The sequence below is a fragment of the Rhinatrema bivittatum genome, chromosome 2 (genome assembly GCF_901001135.1).
Source record: "Rhinatrema bivittatum chromosome 2, aRhiBiv1.1, whole genome shotgun sequence".
In the NCBI taxonomy this organism is placed as follows: domain Eukaryota; kingdom Metazoa; phylum Chordata; class Amphibia; order Gymnophiona; family Rhinatrematidae; genus Rhinatrema; species Rhinatrema bivittatum.
The window spans coordinates 175,119,571-175,145,787 of NC_042616.1; the positions used below are offsets into that span (position 1 = coordinate 175,119,571).

General features: G+C 36.2%; 1 protein-coding gene across 1 annotated transcript in view; it reads left to right on the top strand.

Moving 5' to 3' along the window:
* The first annotated feature begins 341 nt into the window (after nucleotides 1-341).
* Nucleotides 342-26,217, top strand: part of COL1A2 (collagen type I alpha 2 chain) — a 79,339-nt gene continuing 53,463 nt past the window's right edge. Inside the window, exons 1-15 of the mRNA XM_029588900.1 lie at nucleotides 342-548; nucleotides 3,781-3,791; nucleotides 4,433-4,441; nucleotides 5,246-5,281; nucleotides 6,464-6,538; nucleotides 9,275-9,331; nucleotides 15,514-15,558; nucleotides 15,675-15,728; nucleotides 15,837-15,890; nucleotides 16,397-16,450; nucleotides 17,064-17,117; nucleotides 20,784-20,837; nucleotides 23,277-23,321; nucleotides 23,634-23,687; nucleotides 25,683-25,727. Coding sequence (XP_029444760.1) covers nucleotides 479-548; nucleotides 3,781-3,791; nucleotides 4,433-4,441; nucleotides 5,246-5,281; nucleotides 6,464-6,538; nucleotides 9,275-9,331; nucleotides 15,514-15,558; nucleotides 15,675-15,728; nucleotides 15,837-15,890; nucleotides 16,397-16,450; nucleotides 17,064-17,117; nucleotides 20,784-20,837; nucleotides 23,277-23,321; nucleotides 23,634-23,687; nucleotides 25,683-25,727 — 717 coding nt within the window. The 5' untranslated portion in view covers nucleotides 342-478. The remainder of the gene's footprint in view (nucleotides 549-3,780; nucleotides 3,792-4,432; nucleotides 4,442-5,245; nucleotides 5,282-6,463; nucleotides 6,539-9,274; nucleotides 9,332-15,513; nucleotides 15,559-15,674; nucleotides 15,729-15,836; nucleotides 15,891-16,396; nucleotides 16,451-17,063; nucleotides 17,118-20,783; nucleotides 20,838-23,276; nucleotides 23,322-23,633; nucleotides 23,688-25,682; nucleotides 25,728-26,217) is intronic.

Sequence of the window (26,217 nt, forward strand, 5' to 3'; positions counted from 1 at the left end):
CTCACTGCTGTGCCATCCAGCGAGAGCTCGGTGGCTGGAGAGACACCCCAAAAAAATCAGAAAGAGGGGGAAAAAAGACACATTTTCCTTTTAAAGCCTCAAAGTGTCCACGTCCTCAAAAAGAATGGAACTAATTTAACACAACTGCCTTCGTCATCACAGGGCTTTTGCTGCCAGCAGAGCAGGGGAAGGCTGGCGATGAGGGGGAGCACATGTCCCTGCCCTGACTCGGGCGAGGTGGAGCAGCAGCACTTTCCCCCCTCTCCCATTGGCCGGGAGCTTGGGGATCACACGCAGCCCAGGGAACCTCCTGCCATATAAATAGGGCTGATCGGGCTTTATTATTTTAGCATCACGGCAGCAGGTTTCTGCTAAGTTTGGAGTTACTCATCCCATCTGTATGCCTGTAATCTATAGGTAATAAAAAAAACCGGCAAGGCTCTGCTTCACAAGGAGTCTGCATGTCTAATTGCTAGACATGCTCAGCTTTGTGGATACACGGATTTTGTTGCTGCTTGCAGTAACTTCATACCTAGCAACATGCCAATGTAAGTGTTTCAGTTTGGTTTTTTTTTTAATGTGTGTGACCTGGGGGCTCAATATATTACTTTATTGTACTGCTTTGGAGTTGGGGATCGAGTAATCTTAAAGCTGAGGCTAAGCAAAGGCTAAGCAAATCATAAAATAGTTGATAATAAATAAACTAAAATGGGTGGAGGGGCGGCGTCGGTATTCTAATCTTTATTTCGCGGACAAGGTAGACTTTTGGGGAGTTAGTAAGGATGGCAAATTTCCAACAACTTTTCATTCTCTCTCTCCAGTCGATCTTTGCAAAAATGTAGAAAAATCAAGTTAATTGTCATAACTGCACTTTTAAATAGCCAAGCTATATCTACGCAGCAGTAAACAGCAGCCATACTAAAACGTGTTAAAAATATTGATAACTTAGGAAGTGTCCAGCCTACACCACTCTTAGCAATGCAGAAAATAATAGCTTACAGCAACTTTGTAAAATCTGTAACTTTAGGGCGTTGTACAGTTTTTCTTTTCTAGTATTTATCAGGCGCCCTCTACTGGAGAAAAGATGTCATACACGTAACCTCATTGTAAACCAACGAGGTTAAGCACCGATGTGCTTCTCTATAATTTAATTGTAGAACTGACTCCTGGAATAAATTATGCATCTTCTATTTTTATTTAGTTTAATAAATCCAAACACAAACAATAAATATATATGTGCTAACAGTTTAAAATTCAACCTATGAGAAAAGCAAATGACTGCTTATTTCAAATATAAATAAAACTAAGGTATTATTTTGAATTATAATATTGTTAAAGCCAGGAACAGTGTTGGCTATTTCTGTTAGTAGAGATAAATTAAATTTGGAGCCTCTTATTTCTTTGTCTTCCTTCGCCAGATAAAGACGGAGTTTTCCTTTTAATGTTTTTCTTTTCCACCTGTAACGTTAAGAGTTTTACATCTATTGTTTCATAGTTTGAACAAAAGAGAAATAATAGTGCTTTTTTGAACTCGCATCTTCCTCCTGCTTTTTTTGTGCTTTCACATCAGTCAGAATTGTCTCCTACTGTATTTAGGGTTCTATGAGGCTTCATGCTTTGCTACCTAGCGTTTATCCCCTATTTTATCCCCTCCCACTTAACCCCGCCATGGCAAGTGACCCTCCTCTAACCTAGGACATAGCACTTCCTTCCCTTCAAAACCCAGCCACTGGGTGTCACTGTTACACCATCACCGGGGCTCACTTCGCCCAGACCTGTATAATAGTTAATACTATTCTGGCGTATAGTAGCAAGCTTACATTTACAACAATTATTCTATTATAGTATATTACTGACATATACACTAACTGGTCATTTCTAGTTGAAAAGATGAGATAATTACCTAATTATAGATTACAGAACGACTTACTTGGGCTAATATTCAATGAATGGGTATACGGGGGAAAAAAGCAAAGGGTCTATAATATTTCAGTAAGTAGAGAAATTAGACTAGATGAATCTGGCAGACCTAATCTGTCATCAGTTTCTATATTGCTGTGTAAAGACACACTAAATAAATGGCCCATACTGTAATTCATATAAGAATGAAGAACTTACTTAAATGTTATAGTTAATTATACTGTGCATACATTATATATGATATTTTTATCCCAAATTACATCCTTTATGATAGCTGATTATACTGTAAATGTTAATGTAGCATATGGAATTATGATCACCATTGCTTTCTTTATGCAATGGACTGTACAGCACTAATTTAAAAAAATATTCTGAGGGATTCAATTTGGATGCTGTAATTGTTTTTTTCAGACTCATTTGGCACCTGCAGGTGTAGTATTCATTACTAGGTTATTTGGCAGCTGGGCCAGAGTAACTGTTTGCTCAGTAAAAGAAAACAGTATAATATGCATAGGATTTTTACTCCCTCTGGTGGCACAGAAAAATAGTAGCATTTTTCTAAGGAGAACATTTTATATATTAATGTACTAAAAGGGATCTGAAAATATACTGGAAGGAAGGAGGAGGGCCTAACCCAAGGCTTCACATTTCAGCCCTCCCCCAATTAAACAGTTTCACACTATACATCTGGTAATTACTTATCATCAAATAAGAGGCAAAAGCAAATAATTTTTTTATTTTATGGACTCTTTATAGGTCTTTAAAGAGAAGGATGATCTATAAATATTTAAATTAATTAGATACAGAAAAAGTGAAACTGATCAGCTATGCATTAAATAAACGACAGTATACTATTTCTTGATTAAAGCAGGAGTGATTAAAGTACATATAATTCTGTGAATTTAATTTTTTAAAATAGTTTTCTGAACCTTTTGTTCACTAACTAGCTGCTTAATTTTGGAAATTCACTGATATTTATACATTTATAAACTACAGCCCCTGGATTTTTATGCTTACATTTCCAGTCTGCTTATTTTGTTAATTGACTATGACATGATGCACCACAGCTATGCAAAATGAGAATTATATTAAGTTCGAAAAAGCATAAGATATCAAAACCTTTATCAAATAAGCAATGCCAATGGAAAATTAATACATAGATTGCAATGGCTTTAACAGTGTCCAGAAAAAGATGATTATACTGTAATCTTTTGGGTGTAAAATGTATGGGTTTTGTTTTCAAATGAACAAAGCAGATGCTGAGACAATTGTCTAAGCTGTGCACTTATCTTGTTCATTAGTGTAATTATTTTTTTTTTATATAAATCCATACTTTCTAAAGGCAGATAGACACATACATTAACACAATTGTGCATCTAGCAAAAAACTAAGCATGGAAATGGCTGAGATCAGTATGCAACCTGTCCAATTGCTTGAGCATATGCTTTGTTCACTTTTAATTGTCATAACAGTTTTTTCTTGGCTTGTGTCTTCAGCAAAACCTTTTCATTTCAAAACTGGAGGTCTAAGAGTCACCACTAATAGCTTTCTCAGCTATTGACCGTGAAAAAGTAGGCCTCCACTTATTGTGGAAAGCTGAAATACTTACAGGTGACTAGAAAGCAATTTGTTTCAATCAGATTGTTTAAGTCAAAAGAATTTCACCTCATTTACAGTGCATCAAATTTTAAAACAATGGATCATGATCCTGTTTGCAGTCCTCCTATTCAAAGTGCACATTCCTTAAGCCCTGCTTTCAATGTGATATGTAATGTTCTGTAATTATTGTGGAGCTCCTAGTTCTATTATCACCTTAATTAATTCATTTTATTTTTCCTCCTTTTCCTTCCCTCTCTACAGCTGAAAATGAGGTTAGTATAACTATTTTGAACCTAATGTGCAGTGCACAGTCTCCTGGAAGAGGTTACATCCCCTTAACTCAAATATTTACCCATCTCAATGTATTCCAGAGAGGACTATTTCAAGGCATCTTGTTTTTAAGGGCTTTGGGTATTGCCTTGCAGTGTAGCCTCCCCAGTGTCCCAAGTGGGCCGGCCTTTTCAAAGGATGGCCCTCTTACAGGAAAGCAGCAATATAAAAAAGAAATGTGAAAAAGAGAAGCGTAGGAATTTTTAGTAATACTAGCAAGATGTGGTGACCGCACGACATCTGAAAGCCATGGAGTGTCATGCTCTGCAGTGCTTCAGGAGGATTATGAACGGGCTCAGGTGTGAAGCCTTCTATTAACCTCTTACTATTGATCGGATAAGATTAGAAAACAAGTGCACATTAATGATCCTCCTTATATAATGTTGCTTGGTAGAATTGGTATATATGATTAACTTGTTAAGAAAATTTAAAAGGAGAATAATGAAATTTGAAATTATCAATTAGATTTTAAGAGAGGACATCCATTTCCAGTTGCAATTCTTTTTATGTTAGAATGTGTATGAAAATAATAATTCTAGCTTTAACTAATAATTCCTTCTTGTGTTATATTTGTTTTTTTTAGGTTCGTAGGGTAAGCATGTTTTCCTTTTTTATTATTTCAATGTATAAGTCTCTTCCGCAAAAATGCCCTTTTTTAATTTGTCGCTACTCTATAGTTGGTAATAGATCATCATATTTGCCATAGATTTTTATGATAATTTAAGAACAAAAATAGACAGCAATTATTAAAATAAAGGTGATTAAAAACTAAGAAAAACTGGTAAAAAACAAAATTGCCTATGGGAAATTGCCATTCTAGTTTAAAAAGCTTGCATGCTATTTGCAAAATCCATGTACGTTTTTGATAGTATGTAGAAAAGTCATTTGATTACATTTATTTCCACTCTATAGACATGTAATGACTGTTATAATTGCCTAATTGTAGTACAGTGATCCTTTTTACAATAATTCCTTTGACAATAAATTATCATTTTAGTAAGTTTAGGTCTTATTACCAAATGTAATTCATGATCATTATTTATATGTAAAACCACAGGAGTAGTGCCATAACAAACAATGTATGTAACAAATAAGTATTGTGGCTTCTATCCTGTGTGTCTGTCACTATTATTGTTTACATGTTATCCTGTCAACATGACCTAATATTTCAGCAAGAGATCTTTTTGTAAAAAGCTGATCTCCCATATTGCAAATTGCATCTAATTAAGATCTCATTAACGTTAAGTATCTTCAAAAGATGTTATGCGGTCCATTTTTATTTACGTTTTCATTTCCATGGCTTGATTATTCAAACCACTACCTAGGCTATCAGCAATAGATAAGATTTGTTTTTCTTATACCTATGAGTGCTTCAATCTTATCTGCTTTCCCTCAGGGTCCCAGAGGAGACAGAGGCCCACGGGGAGAGATGGTAAGGAATCAGGATCTCCATTATGGTATTGAGATAGTGCAAGAACTCATATTCTTTAAAAAGAACAGGAAAAAAACAAACACACTTTTTTTTTCTGTGTTCACTAAGCTGAATTATTTTTTTAGGATTTCTGTACCCCTCTCCTCATTCCATAGTCAACTATGATAAATCTGAGTAATAAATTCATAGTAATAGCTAGGGGAAAAGGCTCATTAGAAATGAACAAGTAGTTTTTGTCCTTTCAAGAGTGCACACACACATACATACATACATACATATATATATATATATATATAAAATTACTGAAGGTATATGGGGTATTTTTTACACATAAGCAAGTTTTGCAAGTGCTTAACTCTATTGGTTTTCCATTGATGATTCCAAAAATATTAATAGAGTTGATCAACTTGGCCTATGGCATTCCTTTTGATAAAAATCCAGATCCATTCTCTTAAAAAAAACAAAACCTGAATTTCTACATTTCAAAGAGGACAAGTTCAAAGTATGATACGATTATAATATATGGCATCTGCTTTTATAATCTAGTGATTTTCTCCTGCTTTCCAAGAGTAGAACAGAGGACATAGTTTATAATAAACCTTTCAGTTTGACCAAGACCTCCATATTAACAGTTCTGATTCAGCTCAGTAGGTAGTACATATACATCTACTGAGCTGTATACACATTGTGAATATGCATCTCTTATCTTGCCATGTGATCCTAATTCATTTATGGATGCAAATTCTGTAGTCTGATACTGTGCCTTGGATGCATATTTGTGGATCATGTTTTAAATATTTTAAAAGATATTAATTAATCAAATTTAATAGAAAAGAAATTAGAGTCAGAAGTCTGGCAAAGCAAATCAGGCAAAGTGAGAAATGCCTTCAGATTAGTCTCTATTCTTTTGATATCATTTTCATTCAAATGCATTTACTGTATATCATTCAATATTCTGAGAGTCTCTTGTACCTAAGGAGTACAAATACATTATTTCATTGTGCATTACCGCTAATGTTAAGAATACCCTTGGCTTGTATTAGAAATTAAAACAGACATGAGGAAAGCTTCTCATTAATAACAAAGCTTTGAAAATTATGAGTTTGACATTTGCATGGATTAGGCAAGCACCAATTATTTGATACAGCCTGTGTTTTGTTAATATTTATCATTTAATTGCAGGGTCCACCAGGCCCACCAGGCAGAGATGGTGAAGATGGTCCTCCAGGCCCACCCGGTCTCCCTGGTCTTGGCGGAGTATGTGAACAAACATTTTATTATTGAAATTCAAACAAAATTCTTTAATAGATATTATAAATATACAGATATGACAGTTTAATCATTTTAAAAGCTGAGAAACAACTATTGTCAATTTGTAGGATGGTAATTTTATTATTGGGTCATTTGTAAAACAAAATGATTCTTAAATATGAACTGAAACTGAATTAAGTTTTCATACATTTAATTTATTTTATTGAATCAGAGATTAAGAAATCCATTTGCAGATATTAGCCCTGACAGTGGAATTAACAGCTTTGTTCTTGTGAAAAGAATATTTAATGTGCCATGGATAGGACATACAAGGACTATATCAATGATGGTCAAGTGCTGTTAATGCTGTGTTGGCATACTGATATAGTGCTAACTCAAAAGGAAGAGGTGCGAATTGTTGGTTAGCTGATTCCATGCCCTATAGCATATGATGTCTTTCAAGCTCCCCATGGGCTGTAATTTGCAAAATACACCCTAAAGGATTTCTGAGATCTCATCAGATCAAAATCTAAAATGCTAGTGTAACACTTGCTATCAGTTCCTTAATTTGAATTGGACTACTTCTGATCAGAACATTTACGTCAGGGTTCTGATAGAGCCCCTAGAATAGAATGGAATAATAGACTAAAGGACTGATTTATTTAACATTTGCAAGCATTTTGCTGCATTGTAAAACCTATGTTAGATGTATCGATAAGAGTCACATTATTTTTAATGTGGAAAAACATTGGCACAACCCCAGCACAAAGCTTTGATGAATCAGTCAGTTCCCGAGTGCCCTCTACTAGTTACAGTATACATTCAAGACCATTATTTTTATGGTAAGTTGCAATTGACTGAATTTAAAAGACAGCTCCAAAAAGGCCTGTTATCCTTTTGTTCGTGCTGATATTCATAGAATTGTGTTTTTAAAGCTTTTCAACATATTGGCCTTATTCAATAGCAATTGTTTCCATAAGCACAAAATGGAGCAATATCCTTTTTGAATGCGGCCCTTTGCCCATAAACTCACTGTACTGATAAAAATGTCTGTTTTTGTGTAGTGTTATCACATTAAACAAGCCAATATTTACAGATCAATTAGATTATTTTACAAAATTAGTCTATGAAGGTAGACATAACCCAGCTGGAAACACTCATTTTTTGCATAGCACTGTCCCCATGTAATGTGATTCATTGTTTACAATGTCCATGTCCCAGACAGCAGAGGTAGGTTTAGTGTCTTGCATTAAGTCATCAATGATCTATGGGTAGGGGAATAAAATCCCGGGTCTCATACTAACTGAGATCTCCAACCACTGGATGCACACTACAAGACCAGAAAAGATTCAGATAGAAATTGGATAATTTTATTATACTTCACTAGCAATAAACTTGCGGTTTAAAAAGAATCTAAAATTGATCAATGCATTTAATTTGAGAAATTTTAGTGAAGCACAAAAGGAGAGGTATTTATTTCTCACAGATTATTGTAATAGAAAAGGATCTGCAACAAAACTCTGAAGCTGATATCCTTTAAAGAGATGAGGCAGATTTCTCAAGCTTTTTGCTCCAGGACAAAGTTTGCTCTAGAATCATCAATAAAAGTATCCCAGTATTTTTAATGAGGAAAATATGATTGCATAAAACTAGAGTAATAATTGTACTGAAACAAAACTGAATGAAGACCATGACAAATTTCCCCAAAGGATTCTGATCAAATATGATGCAAGAAACTCTAACTGTAAATAGCATATCATGCAGAGAACCCTTATGAAAAAGTTATATGGCATAGAAAACCTCTCCATTTTGAAGGAACTGAATCAGAAGAACACATAGGGCCAGACCAGATATACTACGGGGGTTTTCTCCCATTATGACTATGGGAAAAATACTTAATAAATATGCACACACATTTTCTGGAGGCCGATTCATACAGGTTTCTTTTATCATATTCTGTGTCTTTGAAAAAAGACCTTTGTGAATTGGGCCTAAGTGATTCTGAGACATTAGAGGAGTGAGAAAATTCAAAATCAAGTATCAAACATTAAAAATGTACAGATCAAGCTGGGTTGGAATCCAGACCCCACATTCCCTCAACTTTCTGTCCATCAACAGAGAGGTGTTATGTTTTTAGATTTAGCAACATCACCCTCAGTACACCAAATAACTTTCATTCCCAAATCTGTTCTGTAGACCCCACTGCCTGCCAAGTTTTCAAGATATCTAATATGAATATACGTGAGATAATTTTCTATCTATTGAATCTCTAATGTATTCATATTTGTCTCATGCATATTCATAGAAGATATCCTGAAAATCTTACAGGCTGTGGGCCTACAGGATGGGTTTGGGAAGTCCTGATTCAAAAGTTATGGGAATGCTGCTGTGGGTGTTGAAGGAATACAGTTGCATTGCTGGAGCTGTCTTTCTAAATTCTTGTACTCATTTTCTGTGGGCCTTTTGAGGAAAGTAGTATATAAATCTAAAAGCAGAATGTGTCCTTTCCTCCTTGACCTAGCCTATATAGCTTGATCTCAGAATTCTATATCTATCCCAACACTACTATTGGTTATTTCTATACAGTAACTTCATCAACATTTCTGTGACTTAAGATAAAGCTTTAAAGGCTTTGTCATTTAAAGGCTTTGTCATTTATCTAATGGCCATGGTTATTATAGAGTCCACTAACATTAATTTAGTTCTAAGACACTCACTTTTCACTTTTTTTCTCTTGTTTAGAACTTTGCTGCTCAGTATGATCCATCAAAAGCCGCTGCACCTGAAGCTGGAGCTATGGTAGGCAGATGTTCTAATTTCTAAGATATAATGTGTATGCTGTACATGTCAAAGTTCTGCATTTAATTTTTCTCATCCAACGCATTAAATAAATAAACAACTAAATAGATAAATCCAGGGCATTGAAAATACATTTGAAATCTGCTTCAGAATAGAACAGTGCTAATTGCAAACTCATCATTCAATATATTATGGGAATAGTTCAATATACACTCTATTAGATAGCATTCTAATTCTTGTTTTACTGTTAGTAGCATATAACATATGGCATTAGTTTTGCAGATCATTCAAGAATACACATATCTTTCCAGAATAACTTTTAAATGAAATACAATTGCAACATATACAATTTAAACTGATGTAGTAAATGATTATATTGAAAAATATATTAATCATATTCACATAACAAGACATTTTCCAAAAATTAGGATTTTTCTGCCTGTGGCTAAGGTAAAATACATCTTACAGGTTCTAATAAGAGCCAGTTACATCCCCAGTGCACCAATTTTCCAGCATTCCTGGCTGAGGTATTCACCTGGCATCGAGTTGTCTTTGCTGAGGAGGTTAGAAGCAATAGATCCATAATTTGTGATCTAGAGAATCATCATACCTTGTCCCCCATTTCCCTCACCCACTTTTTCCCCACCCCATCCCCCTCCCTCACACACATACATACTGTCACACACACACACACACACACACACATGCACATATAAATCCCAGGCACAAAATAAGCTTCCATTTTGTGGCTAAGAGGACAGGGAAAAGTTAATCTGGTGTCTCTTTGCAACCAACGAATCAATATCCTAGATGAGTGCTCTTAGCTTCCTTTTGTCCCAGATACTGAGTGTTGTCTCTATAATTTTCCCAGCTTAGACCAGCTTGAGGAGCAGAGAATCCTAAATTGTAGCGTAAAGTACTGTTTTGTGTCATCATTTTCCATTCCCACCTGATGTTAACCATGTTCATTTCAAATCATGCATAGTGCAAAGGATGGCGGAAATGAGCCCTTATCTCCTCTAAATCTCTAACAGAGCAGAGTCAATTTGGATTAAATTTGTACTCCATCTTATCCCAGCTCCACAGTGGGTAAAAATAGGATTAATGTAAAATGAAGCCATTTTCCATGTTTGCTGAGAATTTGTTAATCTTCATGTTTCTCGGTTTTAAGGTAACCTTTTTAACTTCCTCGCTAAAAGCATCAAAAAGTTCACAAAAGGGAAGGCAAGACCATCTTTTATGTTTCTGGGTTAAAAAGATCAAATGTTGATTTACCTGTAAAACACAGTGGCTGTATAATACTCCCCATGAATTCAACATTTGTCATTTTTGATCATGAAATAATTTTATTCTAGTGGTTCCCATGTCTGCTCTTCCAAAATCCTTGACATGTCTTTGTTTCAGGATATAGGCAATGAATAGCCATGAGATATATTTGCATATATTTGCTCTAATAGCATAACATGAGAATCATGTTTTGGCTAACCTGAAAACCCACACCTGTTGGCAATTCTCAAGATCTGGATTTGAAATTATCTGTCCTATTTATTTATTTATTTATTTATTTGCACATTTATTCACCACTTCTCCTAGGAAGGCTCCAAAGAAATTTTCCAAAAACACCCATAAATGCAATGAACATAACACAATCACTTTACAATCAATTACACTGTGGGGCAGTTCAGCCAAAGCTTTTTCCAAAAAGCCAAGCTGTACATTTTTTCTGAAAATTCAGAAAATCATCTGTAAATTTGATTACAAGAAGTAAGGAATTCAAAAAATGCGGGCCTGTACATAAGAAAGCTTTTTGTTTCATTTTAGCTAGTTTAAAAGTAGGGGTCTCAAGTTAGTTTTGTTAAGACAAACTCAAGGATCCTATTACACAGCTCCATTTACTGTCCTATTTAATGTCCTATTATGCAGCTCTGTTTAATTAACATAACATCAGCTTTTTGTACATTTTTAGGTTCATTGGGGGAGGGTTCTAGAAGATGGGTATTTAAGCATCTTCATAAATGTGACTCCTGTGCAAATTCTTAATATCAAGAAGTAGAATCACCTTAGTCTCGCAACACCTTATTTGAAAAGACCGCTGAGTCTGAAGCACAAATCAGGATTTTACTTGCATACGTTTTCTACTGGGACTCGTATGCAAATGAGCCTAATAGAAAACTTACATGTGTAACTTTCTCTCAGCCAACTTCACAAAAAAGTTGCTTACACTTCAGTGAGAAGTAGGTAACCTTTTTTGGGGAAAACAGCCTGAGGCCTTTTTGCATGCAAGTTTTTGCAGAATTCATTGTTAACAAACTACTTTGCATGATTTTGCCTCACAGCAGCTCATTAACACTTAATTAAACTTTCACATAGCAGACCGTGCATGTTGATTTTGAAGGTGATGTTTGCATAAAACCATGCAAAAGGCCAAAATGGAGGTGTTCCTGCATGTTTTGGGCTGTTTGTGTGTTTTTACACATGTAGTGCTTCCTCTATGAAAACATTCACGCTTTCATAGCTCAGCATCTACATCTCATCCCTAGTGATTGTTTCTCCTCAAACCAATTTTCCCTCAGAGAACTAAAGTTAATGAAGTGCAACCTATCACTTGATCAAAAAGACTCACGCCTCAACTCAACCTAAATGTCCACCATAAGGTGTAGTAATTAACACAAAAAAACCACCATTACCAAAGTGAAAATCAAAATTTGAAAAAGAGAAACCAGGGTGAAATCTCAAACAGAGCCAATGCCTAAATTAAGAGAACAGCTACTTAGCGAACGTTGATATCCTCTAATTGTGCCGGTCTCTTAAGTTAGGCATTGGCTCTGTTTGAGATTTCACCCTGGTTTCTCTTTTTCAAACTCTGCAAGGTAATGGTAGCAATGACAAGGGACCTCACAACAGCCAAGCAATCTCTTTAGATAGTCCACAAGTCTTTTCTAAGTAATACTTTATGAGCTTTGCTTCTCTGAGGGAGACTCAGTTTTAGATGAAACATGTCAGGATTGAAATGTGGTCAGTATTTATTGTCTATACAGTATGATGTTTTCTAGTAGTGCTCTCACACAAAGTTGTTGGCTAGACAAAGGTGTTCCTGCTTCCTGATGTTGAGGTAGTATTCATGTACAAAATGTAACCTAGAGAAAATTATATGACTTATTTTAACCCAATGCACTTTGGATAAGTCCTTTTTTTGTTCTTAATTAATTTTTAAAGTGAATAGTGGTAGGCCATAGTATAAAAGTTGTAGGTCTGGCTAATCAGGTCTGGGTCACCTTTAAAATAATTCAAGTTCATCATTTAATAGAACTTCATAAAAGCCTTTTTTCACAATGAAATTCCTTTCATGTTCCGCTTATGTCCCAAAGATTCTTAAGAATTTTCACTCAGTTTGTGTCTATAGCATATGGACTTTAGGAGCTGATCCTGAAACAAACATTGACTCAGCCTGATTATTCATTCTGGGTTTACTTGCTCTTAAAACACCTGCATCACCCAATATCTCTTTTTAAATCATATTCAAAATGAATACGGTCCTAGGTGAGTAGTGTCCTAAATGAGAATACCACAGAGTTTTGTTTTTTTAAGAATTTTACTGTGGATGATCACTGCCATCACTTAGCATAGGAGGCATTGATTTTTTTTAAAGAACAGTGCTTTTCTATACAAAAGTGGGAACTTGACTTTTAAAGGTCCGGTAGACTGGACATTCCTGCAGTGACTTTCTGCCAGTTCTATACATGGAAATCCATTCCCGCACTGACATTATTAGCTCAGTTCCGAAAGGCACAGCACTATTACATGCTTCATGTTAAAATGACAAAAAAGGAAGGACTGATTTTGAAAACATGATCTTTGACATATCCCAGTCTCCTACTGCAAATAATTACAGTGTTCAAAGAAAAATTCACAGAAGCCCCGCTGTAAAGTCCTATTTAATTGAACTAAAAGGTTATAAACAGCCATTCATTTCTAAAGATTTTTTACTACTGATTTGGATGTAAATATGTTTTGAAATAAGTTGATATGTCCTCTTTCCTTCTTATATACTATTACAAAAATGAGCACGGGTAACCAGAAAAAAGCTTACTCTTGTCTTTCAAATTCTTCATTTTATTTATGGTGGAATCAGAAAAGAAGTATTAGATTTTATTGAAGTAAAGTTGAATCTCTCAAGAATTACAGATAAAATTAATACATCTTTTCCTGAAAGACCTCCTTTCTTTGAATCTCACAGACTGCAATGTTGAATAAATTCTCAATGGGCCATCACCAAAAAGCTGATTATTAGTTTAACGTACAAGTTCACAGTAAATGATATGGTTTGCAGGACCATGCAATACATTTTAATGAGCACATCTAGAACACATACCCTTATAAAATGCAATGAAAGGAAAAGACAGACAGCAATGGGATATTACAACATACTTAGCTGAAGCGAAACTGGTAAATATTCTCTTTTCTATCTTTTCCACAGAAATAGTTTCTTGCATGTTGAGCCCATGGAAGCAATATTTATAGAATAGAAAAATGTTGGTAACAGGTACCAATGTTTAAAACACAAGATCAAGAAGAAAATAGGAATTTGATTAGGTTTGGTCTCCTTTTGTTCTCTTAAAAGCTATCATTTTGAAATTAATTTGCATTTCTTGACTTATATCTTAAGGAGGAAATTTTCAAAATGATTTATGCATGTAAAACTACTTTATGCGCATAAATGGACCTTGGAAGATTTCTGTGATTATATGATGCTTTCACACGTGGAACTCCTTGGAAAATTACCTTTATGCGACTGAATCATTAAAATTATGATTCAGATACCATCTGCGCATTGGAGGCTACAGCCATTCACAAAGCAGTCTATGGTGCCAATGTACAAAAGTATTGTAAGCTTATTGATTTATTTTTTTTTTTGCTACCGTTTTGGCATATTTTTGTGTACTAAATTAACTACCAATTTAATAAAGATTTTAGTGCATGAAAAATCGCACTAAAAAAAAAAAAAAAAAAAAAAAAAGTATGCCAAGTATAGCCCATTTCTATAGAAGTAGTATAGTACTGAAGGAAATTATCCATGACTACTAATGAAAAAAAGTGCATTTAAGCCTGCTAGACCTGAAGCAGGAGTTTTCACTGCTGAAACTTTAATTTCACTTTCAGAGGGGAAGTGTAGAGCACTTTTCTATTATAATGAAAGCCTTTGGGCAGAAGGGTACCCACTACATCCTGGGTCCAAGGGCTCGGATCAGAGGAACTCTGGCTTAGGGTAGCTTGGGACAGATGCACTTTCATCAAGGGTCTCAGGGCAGAGTCTCCCTGGTCCAGGGGTCCTGGGTGAGAGAGTCTGTCAGGTCTGGGGCCTCAGGTCTAGAATCCCTAAGGAGAGAACCTCTGATGGCTTTCTTCAGTGGTTAAAGGTACAAGTTCAACCTAACTTCCACTTCTTAATCCTGAAGTTAAAAACAATAGTAAAGTTAAAATTAGCTACCATTTTAGCACAGATGTTAACTATACTACAATTTAGCAGAATTTTCAGAGCACGTTTTATAACTCCCATGTGGTAGACATACCAGTAGTAAAGTGAATTGCTAGCAAGGTGGTTAAAAATGTGCTCTAAACTTTAGCACACATTTTTGTATTGCTAATTTTATCACACAACAATCTCATACATATTCTAAATTTGTAATAGGTAAAAACAATTACAAAGATGACTATATTTCTTGACGTTTGTATTTTAATGTAGGATGGGGTTTATTGATTGGTACAATATGTTGATTGTCCATTGTCCAAAGTTCTGGATGGGCTAAGAAATAAATAAAGAAATTGCAATGACCATTATATGGCTCAAATGGGTTTGAAAGATTTTGTTAAGATTTCTGAGGAAGAAAAGTCCCTAATATATTTGCAAATGGAGGCTCATGGCGCTCTGTCCAAAAAAAAAAAAAGGGCTATAATGCCATGAGAGAGCTAGAAACACGGAGTGGAAGAAAACTGCCTGGCCAATAAAGAAAAGTCGAATGAGGAAGTACCGCGTTCAGGGCAGGGCTGCGGCACTTGATCTTTATCATTGAACTGCTATAATAGCTATTTTATTAGGTCGTTTAGTAATTCTGCCTTTTGTTTTGCTCTACAAGTATACTAGGGCGCCAGTACTAAAATACTGTTATTATTCTTTTTAATAGGGAATAATGGGACCAAGAGGCCCACAAGGTCCACCTGGATCTCCAGTAAGTACATTCAGCTAACAGTCAAGCTGTTCATCAACCTGAAATGTATGATGTAAAGATATATGAATGATCAGTGATAGTATAACACATTCCTAACCATTCTACCTTCTCCCTAGGGGTCTCACGGTTTTCAAGGTGTTCCTGGTGAGCCCGGTGAGCCTGGTCAAACTGTAAGTCCACTTTCCTAGAGTGCTAAAACAAAGTTTTATAATGAATTCCATTTAAAAAAAAACAACAACAATTGGCTTAATACAACTACATTTGGTATATCTTAACAGGGTCCTGTTGGTTCCAGAGGTCCAGGTGGTCCACCTGGAAAGGCTGGTGAAGATGTAAGTCTAGGTTTTTACAAATTATGAAACACCATTTCGGCTTCACATTTTCAGGATTCTTAAGAAGCTGCTAGTAAACACAGAGAGCACCTTAAATTGGTAAATTCAAGGGAGGTTTGGAGATTTGGGGTTTCTTCCAGGACACACATAGTAACTTGCAAGTGCATTCCTTCATCCATAGGTAGGACAGCAGCATGAATTCTGATGTAGTTTTCTTCTTTTTCTTCTTCATGTCATCAAGTAGGTACAGAGCCTGGAGGCACTCCTCACACAGGCACTCATTCATACCGGGGGGGGGGACATGATTAATGCAAAGTAGATCAACTGATAAATAGCAAAACACACACACAAATATCCTACATCCAAACAATAACCCAGATATGTTGTGTACTGCTAAAAAAAAAATGTTAAGTAGTAGATATATTGTACATTGTCTCTTCAAGAAGTCATTTCCATTGCTGCAAAATATTCTTTAACTAATTGCATCACCTCTTCATTCATGTTAGGGTACCTCTGGCAAACCTGGAAGACCTGGTGAGAGGGGTTCTGTTGGTCCTCAGGTGGGTTTTCATATTAGTAAAAGTAATTGACTAAGGATCAGTAAAGTAAGTGCATATGATTAAAAGTGAAATAATAATACAGTTGTGATACTGACTGAGCAGCAGGCTGAAAATCAGGGAGACCTGCTTCTCTCACAAACGCTCCTTGGGCAAATCCCTTCACCCTCCATTGCCTCGGGTACAAATTACAATATAAATCCTCTGGGGAAGGGAAATGACTACAGTACCTGAATTGTAGCTCACCTTGAACTCAGCGTGGAAAATGCAAGTTATTAATTCTAAACTTCAAATCCAAATCCAAATGGAATAACCTGCCACCCTAAAGTACTAGAAAAACGATGGAATGATGGCTAAATTCTATTCTCTATTGACTGAGTCAGCTGCCATGCGGCTCTGCTACTTAGCTGGATAAGCTAACGAGCGCTGTATATTCAGCGGCCATTTTGAATATCGGCCTCATAATTGCTATGTTTTCACTTTTATGATAAAATCTATGTTGTTATTTATTTGACTACACAAAAGCATTCTCTGTGGGGAAAACCTGCTTATTTGCCAGTTTGCACATTTATATCTACAACTGCAGACCATTTTAACATTTTGTTTTCTTTTCAAGGGTGCTCGTGGTTTCCCTGGAACTCCTGGTCTTTCCGGCTTTAAAGGAATCAGAGTGAGTAAACTGGCTGCTGAAATGGTAGAGAAAATAGCTCATAAGGATAGTGAATCACTAAAATAATAGCAGAAAAACATACAGGCATGAAACCATTCAGATACAAAACTTTCAATGATGCAAATAGTATTCGAGATTTTTTAGTAGCAATATCAATACTAATTATTGTATTTATGCTTCATGACTTGCGTACAAGTTAAACAAAAGGTCCTTTACCAAACAGCACATACCCAAAGTTGGAGTACAAGAAGCTTAGGTGATTTATTCAGAGTTGTGCAGTAACTGATGGAAAACCAAAATGAACTCAAGTCACAAGACTTAATTCATCTGTGATCCAGTCACTGAGCTATATTCCCATCTATAGAATCACAATGGAATCCTGCTTTTTCAGCTGATATAGAATGTTAACACAGCAGATATCCTGTGAGCTGTCTCATGTAATATTATAGCAGATCATAGAACACAGCCCACTTCCTGATATAATAATCTGCGTTAAGTGTGGTTAATAATTTGTGTCTTTGCTGAACAATTATGTAGCTCCTTCAGTTATATGATCTTAGGATCCTATTAGGAGTTACCACACAGGAAAAGGACTCTGGCACCTCCAGGCTAAAGCACCTTCAAGCTTTAACCCGTTCTCACTATCGTATCTTTATAATTATTCCTGCCTTTATCTTCTTTCCAGCTTGTTTTTAAGCTTCCAAGTTCTCGATTCCCGTTGATTGTAACTTTGACTTATTCATATCTATTGTTATCTATTGTTTACCTGAATTGTTCCTTCAGTTATACCCTCTGTTAAATGTAAACCGATCCGATATGGTTATTTACTATGAAGGTCGGTATAAAAAACTGTTAAATAAAATAAAAAATAATAAATAGTCAAAAAAGGAAACGGAATGTTAGTAATTATTAGGAAGGGAATGGAGAATAAAATGGAGAATATCACACCTAGAAGTACTGTGTGTAATTGTGGTCACCACAGCTCAAAAAAGATATAGTAAAACTAGAAAAGGTGTGGAGAAGGGTGACCAAAATAATAAAGAGGATAGAACAGCTCCTTATGAGAAAAGGCTAAAGAGGTGAGAGCTTTTCAGTTTGGAGAAAAGATGGCTAAGAGGAATAAAGATAAATGTTTATAGAATCATGAATGAAGTGGAATGGGTAAACATAAATCAGTTGTTTACTCTTTCAAAAATTAAAAAGACTAGCAACATGCCATGAAGTTACTAAGTAGCACATTTAAAACAAATCAGAGAAAATATTATTTTCACTCAATACACAAGTAAGTTCTGGAATTCATTAATGGAGGGTGTTAAAAAGACAATTGGAGTGAATTTTCAAAGTGCTTATGCATGTAATATTAGCATATACATGTGTAAGTAGCTTGTACTCATGTAATCACTATTTTATAAACATCAAAAGTATGAGTGTACTTTAGGATTCATGCATAGATATATGTGCAAAAAAAGTGGCAGTCTCTGGGCATTCTGGGGTAGGGCCAACAGATTTTTGCAAAAGTTGCTATTTTATAAGAGATTTACATGTGTACATTTGGCAACTTGCTCGTGTAATTTTATACCTGCTAATTATCTTGCATAATCGATATCAAACTTGTTTACTGTCTACTATTGGCTGGGTGGGAGGTCTGGGTGAACTGGGAACCAGGAGGGTCTTGATGACCTGGAGCAGGACTGGGTGAACTGGGGGAGGAATCAGAAACTAGTCATTTCAATTACACTCGCTTGTTTTAAAATATACCAACTTCTGCGCATATATTGGATTTATTTTTTTGTGTATAACATACACATGCATATATTTTTTAAATTGGTAGGAAAAGTACACACATTCATTGCATTGAAATACCCACTTTCAGCGCATTGCATGTATTTGCTCATAAGCATACATACGCAAGCGTATCTTAGGCGTCCACGTATTTTATAATACACGTGTATCTGATATGCACAGTTTATAAAAACCTGTAGATTTCTGCATGGCAATATACTCTTAAAGGGTAACGTTCAAACAAATGTGCACTGCAGCATATATGCGCGTTGAAGGCTGCAAGCAGATCTATGCTAGTCTTTTCATAACTCGCCTGTTTAATGTACACACATTTCATAAAATATGCATATCTCTGTCCTGCAAAATACACACGTATGTAGGCTTACACGTGAATGCATCCAGTGCATTGAAACAACATATAGCAATGCAATGAACGCACATAGTTTTCCTACCTATTTTAAAAATATGCATACATATATTTTACATGTGAAAACAAAGTAGGACTTACTTGTATAAATTAGGATTTATGCGTGTAAGTCAGTGTATTTTAAAACACACATACATGAAGGAAATTGCCTGTTTTACAATTAGTCCACCAGTTCACCCAGTCCTTCTCCAGGTTGTCAATATCTTCCTGGTTCTTCAGCCTGAACTTCCCCAGGTCACTCAGTCCTCCCACCCTGTCACTATTACACAATAAACACATTTATGCCAGATAATTAACTGATGTAAAATTTCATAAATTGGCAAATCTATATGTGCAAGTGTCTTTTAAAATAGCAACTTAAGGGGGTCATTTTCAAAGGCTTATCGCATGCGATAAGCCTCTATCGCGTGCGAAAAGGCCTTTTTCACGTGCGATGGCATCCTGGGGCGGAGTCATGGCAGCGAGGGGAGGAGTCGGGGCGGCAAGGGGGCGGACTCTGCGATGTCTTTACTGGCGGCGATAAGGTTAATAACCTTATTGTCGCCGGTAGCATGCCAAATAGCACCACCTTTCACGGTGGCGCTATTCAGTGCGAAAGCCGGCAGCAAAGACACTGCAGTGGTGCGAAGGCTGCTGGCTTTGGCAGGCCCGCCCCCCCCCCCGTTTTCGCAGGATTCATTGTTCTGCGATAGAATGATGAATCCAGGCCTAAATGAGTAAATGTTGGTTCCACCCAGAATGCCAATAGACTGCCCTTTGTTATGTATGTGTGAAAGTGAAAATGCATGCCTATTTTTTACTTTTATAAAATACAGGAGACATAAATAGGGGCTACTTATGTGTGTATATGCTCATTTTTATACAGATAACATTTTGAAAATTCACCACTTAACTAGGTTTAAAAAAAGATTGTACAAGATCCTGGAGGAAAAGTCCATATTGTATTGGGGCAAGACTCTGATTATCCCTGCGCATAAGAAGCATGGATACTAGATATGATCCTGCCAGGCAATTGTGATCTGGATTGGCCGCTGTTGGAAATAAGATATTGTGCTTGATGGACCCTGGGTCTGACTCAGTATGGTGGCTCATATGTTCTTAGATTCTTCTTGAGAACAGAAGAAAAATCAAAATTAAATTCTTAAGAAAATACAGGCAAGGATTAGAGCAGGGATTACCAAAACAGTTGTGATGATGCCCTAACCAGCTGAGTTTTCAGGATATTCATAAAGAATGTGCATGAGATAAGGTCGTATGCTTTGGGGACCCTGTATATGCAGATTTATCTCATGCATACTCATTGTGAATATCCTGGAAACACAACCGGCTAGGGTCACTAGAATAGGTTTGTGAAGCCCTAGATTAGGGTTAAGTTTAGGGTTAAGAGTGAGATGGAGGAATCAGACATGATGTCTGAAAGAAATATTTATTTTTAATTTTGTTTCCATATCTTTTAGGGTCACAATGGTTTTGATGGTCAGAAGGGATCTGCCGGTGTTCAAGGTGTTAAGGTAAGTAATTCTAATTCAGAAAACTTTCAGGAAGCTTTTAAGAATCTCTTTTCATACAACTGATTCACTATTCTAAACTTTAGTACTATTCATTTTAATTTCTGTTTTTACATAAAAATCACAGAATGTGGAACAGAGCAATAAAAGTCATAGTACAAAAATACACAAACCTCAAGAGAAATGCAGGAAAGAGAAAAACCAATCAGCTTTGAAAGACATAAGAGCTTATCCAGTTGACTGAGATGCACAATTATCTTGACCATTGAAATATACATTTTTGATAAGGATGTTATTCGATTAGTGTATGTGCCAGTTTGAATACTAAACAAAAAAAAATAAAGGCCGGATTTTAAAAGGCCTGCTCGCGGTTTATGTGTGTGGCTGGGCCTTGCGCACACCGTGCGAATTTTCAAACGGGCTCGGCCACGCACGTAAATCCCGGTACTAGCACAAGTGCCGGGTCATTTCAAAGGGGCGGGGGGAGTGGACCGGGACTGCGACATTGTATGCTGTCACGATGACTCCTGCGCCGGCGCAACTTAATTCAGCTTCGGCCCTGAAGTAAGTTGAAAAACAAACAAAAAAAAGGATAGACAGATAGGGTTTAGGGGATGGGGAGGAGAGGAGAGTGGAAGAGGGGAAGAGGGGAAGTGGGAGGGAGTTTAGGTAGGGGGGGTAGGGAAGTTCCCTCCCAGTTCGCTCCTTAATTGGAGCAGACTGGAAGGAAACTGGGGAAGGCCCGATTGCGTTGCTGTGCGTGATTTGCAAAAGTTCACACACATACATCCCCCTCCGCATGTGCTGCCCATACATGCATGCGCGGATTGTAAAATCCGGCACACATGTGCGCACAGCCACCTGATTTTATAACATGCGCACACCGGCAGACCCTCATCTTGATAGCCTTATTTGTTTTAGGTTGGCGATAACCATTTAGTAAATTTACACTTCCACACAAAGCTATTCTCATCTGGTTTTATTTCAATTAGAAGTTTTTCTTTACCTATGGCAGTGTGATAGCTTAATAGTTGGTGAATTTTGAAATTTACTGTGCATAGTTAAATGTTTGTTGTTCTAATATGTAATTTTTAACACAAGCTGAGAGACTCTGTTCAATTGAAACATAAGATGGTAATTAGCTGGAAATGCCTTATTTCACAAAATAACTTTTCGGTATTTCAGAGGTTTCTGCTTCTATTTAAAAAAAACAATTTTATTAAAGGCATAAAGTAATACATTTTACCACATAATAGCATCAACATTTTACCTCCACTGGTGTTCAAGAGCTGTCAGTAGGGTGGTATGTGTATGGATGGCAAAGGTTGACTCATCAGAAAAATTCGTAATCCAGAACAAAATAATTGCATTTTTAATCAACCTTTGTGCTAAAAAAAAAAACCGAAACAAAAAACATGCTAATAGATATTTCATGGGGAAATTGAGTTTTGCTTTCTATGTGGCTTAAAATACTTCCTAAAAAAATATTAACAAAGCACTGTTGCTGATTTTAACAAAGCTTTCGGGGGTAAATTTTCAAAGCTATTGACATGCATAAAACACAGGTTTATGCACGTAAATGGCTTTTTATAAAATTACATGGGGTTGCCTGTTTAAAAGTATGCATGGAATCCAATTTTAGGGTCAGTTTTAAAAGGAGCACGCGAGCGTCCATGTGGGCAGGTTCCCAACGCGCTCACATGGACGTGCCGATTTTATAACATGTGCGCATTGGCACGCGCATGTTATAAAATAGGATTCCCGTGAGCACATGTGCCGTTTGGAAAATGCGTGCACTGCGCACAAGGCCCGGCAACGCACGTAACCCCTGAAATTTACGTGTGCAGGCTTCTGAAAATCAGGCCGTTTGTGCATACTTTTGTTTACACAAAAAAGGAGTTGTGAGGGGGGTGGCATTGCGGCGGAGTTTGGATTTACACAATACTTTAGACTTCAAAAAGTATGCACGTAAATTCCCATGCACATTTTATTTATTTATTTATTTTTAATTTTTATATACCGGAATTCCTGTATGCAATACAAATCAATCCGGTTTACAAGTAACGAAAAGGTTGCCCTGGTCTTGGGGTTAGACCGGGGTTATTTTACATGGAACACAGAAACATGGAACACATGTTACGCGTTGCAAAGTGCGGGTGTTCCTTTGTGCAGAGGAGCTTGTGTGAGTACGTTTGCAGAATTTTCAAAGAAACCTTAGGCTTACAAGTTCACTTTGAAAATTGATGTGAATTGTGGGGATAAGCTGCTGCATAACTCACCAACGATGCTTTGAAATTACCCTCCCTATGCATAGTCTTATGTATGCTACATGATAAATGTGTACACTTAGAAACTGTAGGTTATATTAAGTTTACTTATTGTAGAGATTTTTCTTGAAATGTAAAGAAAATGATCAAAAAAACTCCTCACTTTTCTTAACAGGGTGAAACTGGTTCCCCTGGTGAAAATGGTAGCCCAGGACAACAAGTAAGTATTTAACCTTCATAACACAACAAGGCACATTTTTTAATATGTACAGTACAGAATACTGCATATAATAAATTAAATGTTCAGAACTGCATCATTGTTTGCTAGGCAAATATGTGTCCCCCCCACCAGATAAAAGTTTTATTTTAACTTAAGAGTTCATTCAAATTACAATTAAAACTTGAATAAACTGCAACTCTTTTTGGTGATCTGATGTAATACTGTCAAAAGTGACAAACTGAACAGCTTGTTCTGTTGAATAGTTATATTCTGCAATAACAAATGTGGTTTCTTTTTTTTCCTGCTTTACAGGGTGCTCGGGGCCTCCCTGGTGAGAGAGGACGCATAGGTGGTTCTGGCCCAGCTGTAAGTACTTTTTATGTCCGGCACTTTGTTTTCGTGACAAACTGCCTATGAACATTCCTGTAAAATGGCCTGGAAAAGCAAGAAAACACCACAATTTCTATACCTTCAAATAAACACTGTCTAAACCTCATAAAACACATTAGAATTTCTGTTGCTTTTTTATACATTGAAAGATGAATTTTCAAAAGGTTCTGCGTGGAAAAATTAGCATATATGTGTGTAAATAGCATGTACTTATATGTATATTATTTTATAAAGTAAAATATACATGCATAAATAAGGTTCATGTGTAAATATATGCATGAAAAAAGGAGAGGTCTGGGAGCACTCCAGGTGAATTTTCAAGAGTTACACACATAAATGTAAAAAACTATTGTAGCAATTTTCAAAAGCCATTAACGTGTAAAATGCACTTATGCGAACAAATCCTATGGACAATTCAATGACATATATTGTAGCAATTTTCAAAAGTCCACTTACATGGGTAAAATATATTTACATGTGTAAATCACAGTTTTACATGTGTAAATAGCTTTTTAAAATGGCTATGAGAGTATGTTACATTTATGTGTGTAACTCCTTTTAAAATTACCTCCCTTTTTATAAGCTAAAAGTAAAAATACATGTGACCAGCAGTCCAGCACCACTTACCCGCCGCTTAGCCAGATAAATCTTAAAGAGCTACTTATCTGGATAAGTAAGATAGTTGGATAAATCTTAATAGCACTACTTATCCAGATAAGTAAGATAGTCGGATAAACCTTAAAAGCGCTACTTATCCGGATAAGTAAGATAGTCAGATTAGCCTTAAAAGCACTACTTATCCGGATAAGTAAGATAGTCGGATAAGCCTTAATAGCTCTACTTATCCAGATAAGTAAGATAGTCGGATAAGCCTTAAAAGCGCTACTTATCCAGCTAAGTAAGATAGTCGGATAAGCCTTAATAGCGCTACTTATCCGGATAAGTAAGATAGTCAGATAAGCCTTAATAGCGCTACTTATCCGGATAAGTAAGATAGTCGGATAAGCCTTAAAAGCGCTACTTATCCGGATAAGTAAGATAGTCAGATAAGTCTTAAAAGCGCTAGTTATCCGGATAAGTAAGATAGTCGGATAAGCCTTAAAAGCACTACTTATCCGGATAAGTAAGATAGATAAGTCTTAAAAGCGCTACTTATCCGGATAAGTAAGATAGTCAGATAAGTCTTAAAAGCGCTACTTATCCGGATAAGTAAGATAGATAAGTCTTAAAAGCGCTAGTTATCCGGATAAGTAAGATAGATAAGTCTTAAAAGCGCTACTTATCCGGATAAGTAAGATAGTCGGATAAGCCTTAAAAGCGCTAGTTATCCGGATAAGTAAGATAGTCGGATAAGTCTTAAAAGCGCTACTTATCTGGTTATATAGCCAGATAAGTCTTAGATTTATTTGGCTATCTTACTTAACTGGATAAGTAGCACTTTTACTATTTATCCAGCAATGGGTGAACTGACCAGTTGAACAATAGGGCAGTGACCAAAGGCCCACAACAGGGACCCACAGCAATAGGAGGCCCATGGTCCCACTCTCCCCTAGTCACAGATGGGTGGTTAGGGGCCAATAACTTTTATTGTCTGGGGGCTCAATTCGCTGTCAGTCCACCCCTGTATCCGGCTAACTTACTTAGCTGGAAAAATAGCACTTTTAAGATTTATCTGGCTAAGTAACAACAAAACTGCCACTTAGCCAGATAAGTTTGGAACTTATCTGGCTAATTTGAATATCTGTTCACACATTTCTTTTACATGCTTGTGAATGTTTCTGGATAAATTTATGTTTATTTTGTAACCCGCGCACATATGATACACACAGGTTATAAAATACTGGGATAGATCTGTACATAGCCATATATGGGTGCGCACAGGTGTTATAAAGTTATGCCTGTGTTCTGCTTCCTTATAATGAGTGATGTTATCCAATGCTAGACCATTTATCTGAATATATTTGTTCACAGGGTGCTCGTGGTAGCGATGGCAGTACAGGTCCTGCTGGTCCAGCTGTAAGCATCTATTCTCATCTTTTCCTTTTCACGTCATAATTTATTGCTATGTATTACAATTCACCTGTTTTCTGAACTTCAGTTTCTAGAACAGACTGCATTATGAAAATGAATGAAAATTAATTGATTTTCCAGAATGCTGTGAACAAATGAAACAATCTGATTGCAAATGCTTGGTGCTTCAATTATGTTCCTATCAAATGAACTTTTAAGTTATTTCTCACACAGTAAAACCAAGCAATAAGACATTTTCTTTTGAAGAAACAGAAAAATGCATTTTGGCAGATTTTTACAATTAAACAGTGAAATGCTACATGAAGCCCCTTCCATTCTGATATGTATAAGTTTGAAGGAACATAAAAAGAGCTGAAAAGCATGCATGTGAAGGTCCATTAGTTTCAATGGGAGACTCCATCGACTGATGTATCTTTCAGTTCCCTAAAACCTTTTGCTGAAATTGGAGTAAAATTGTAATAAAGAGTTCTGATCT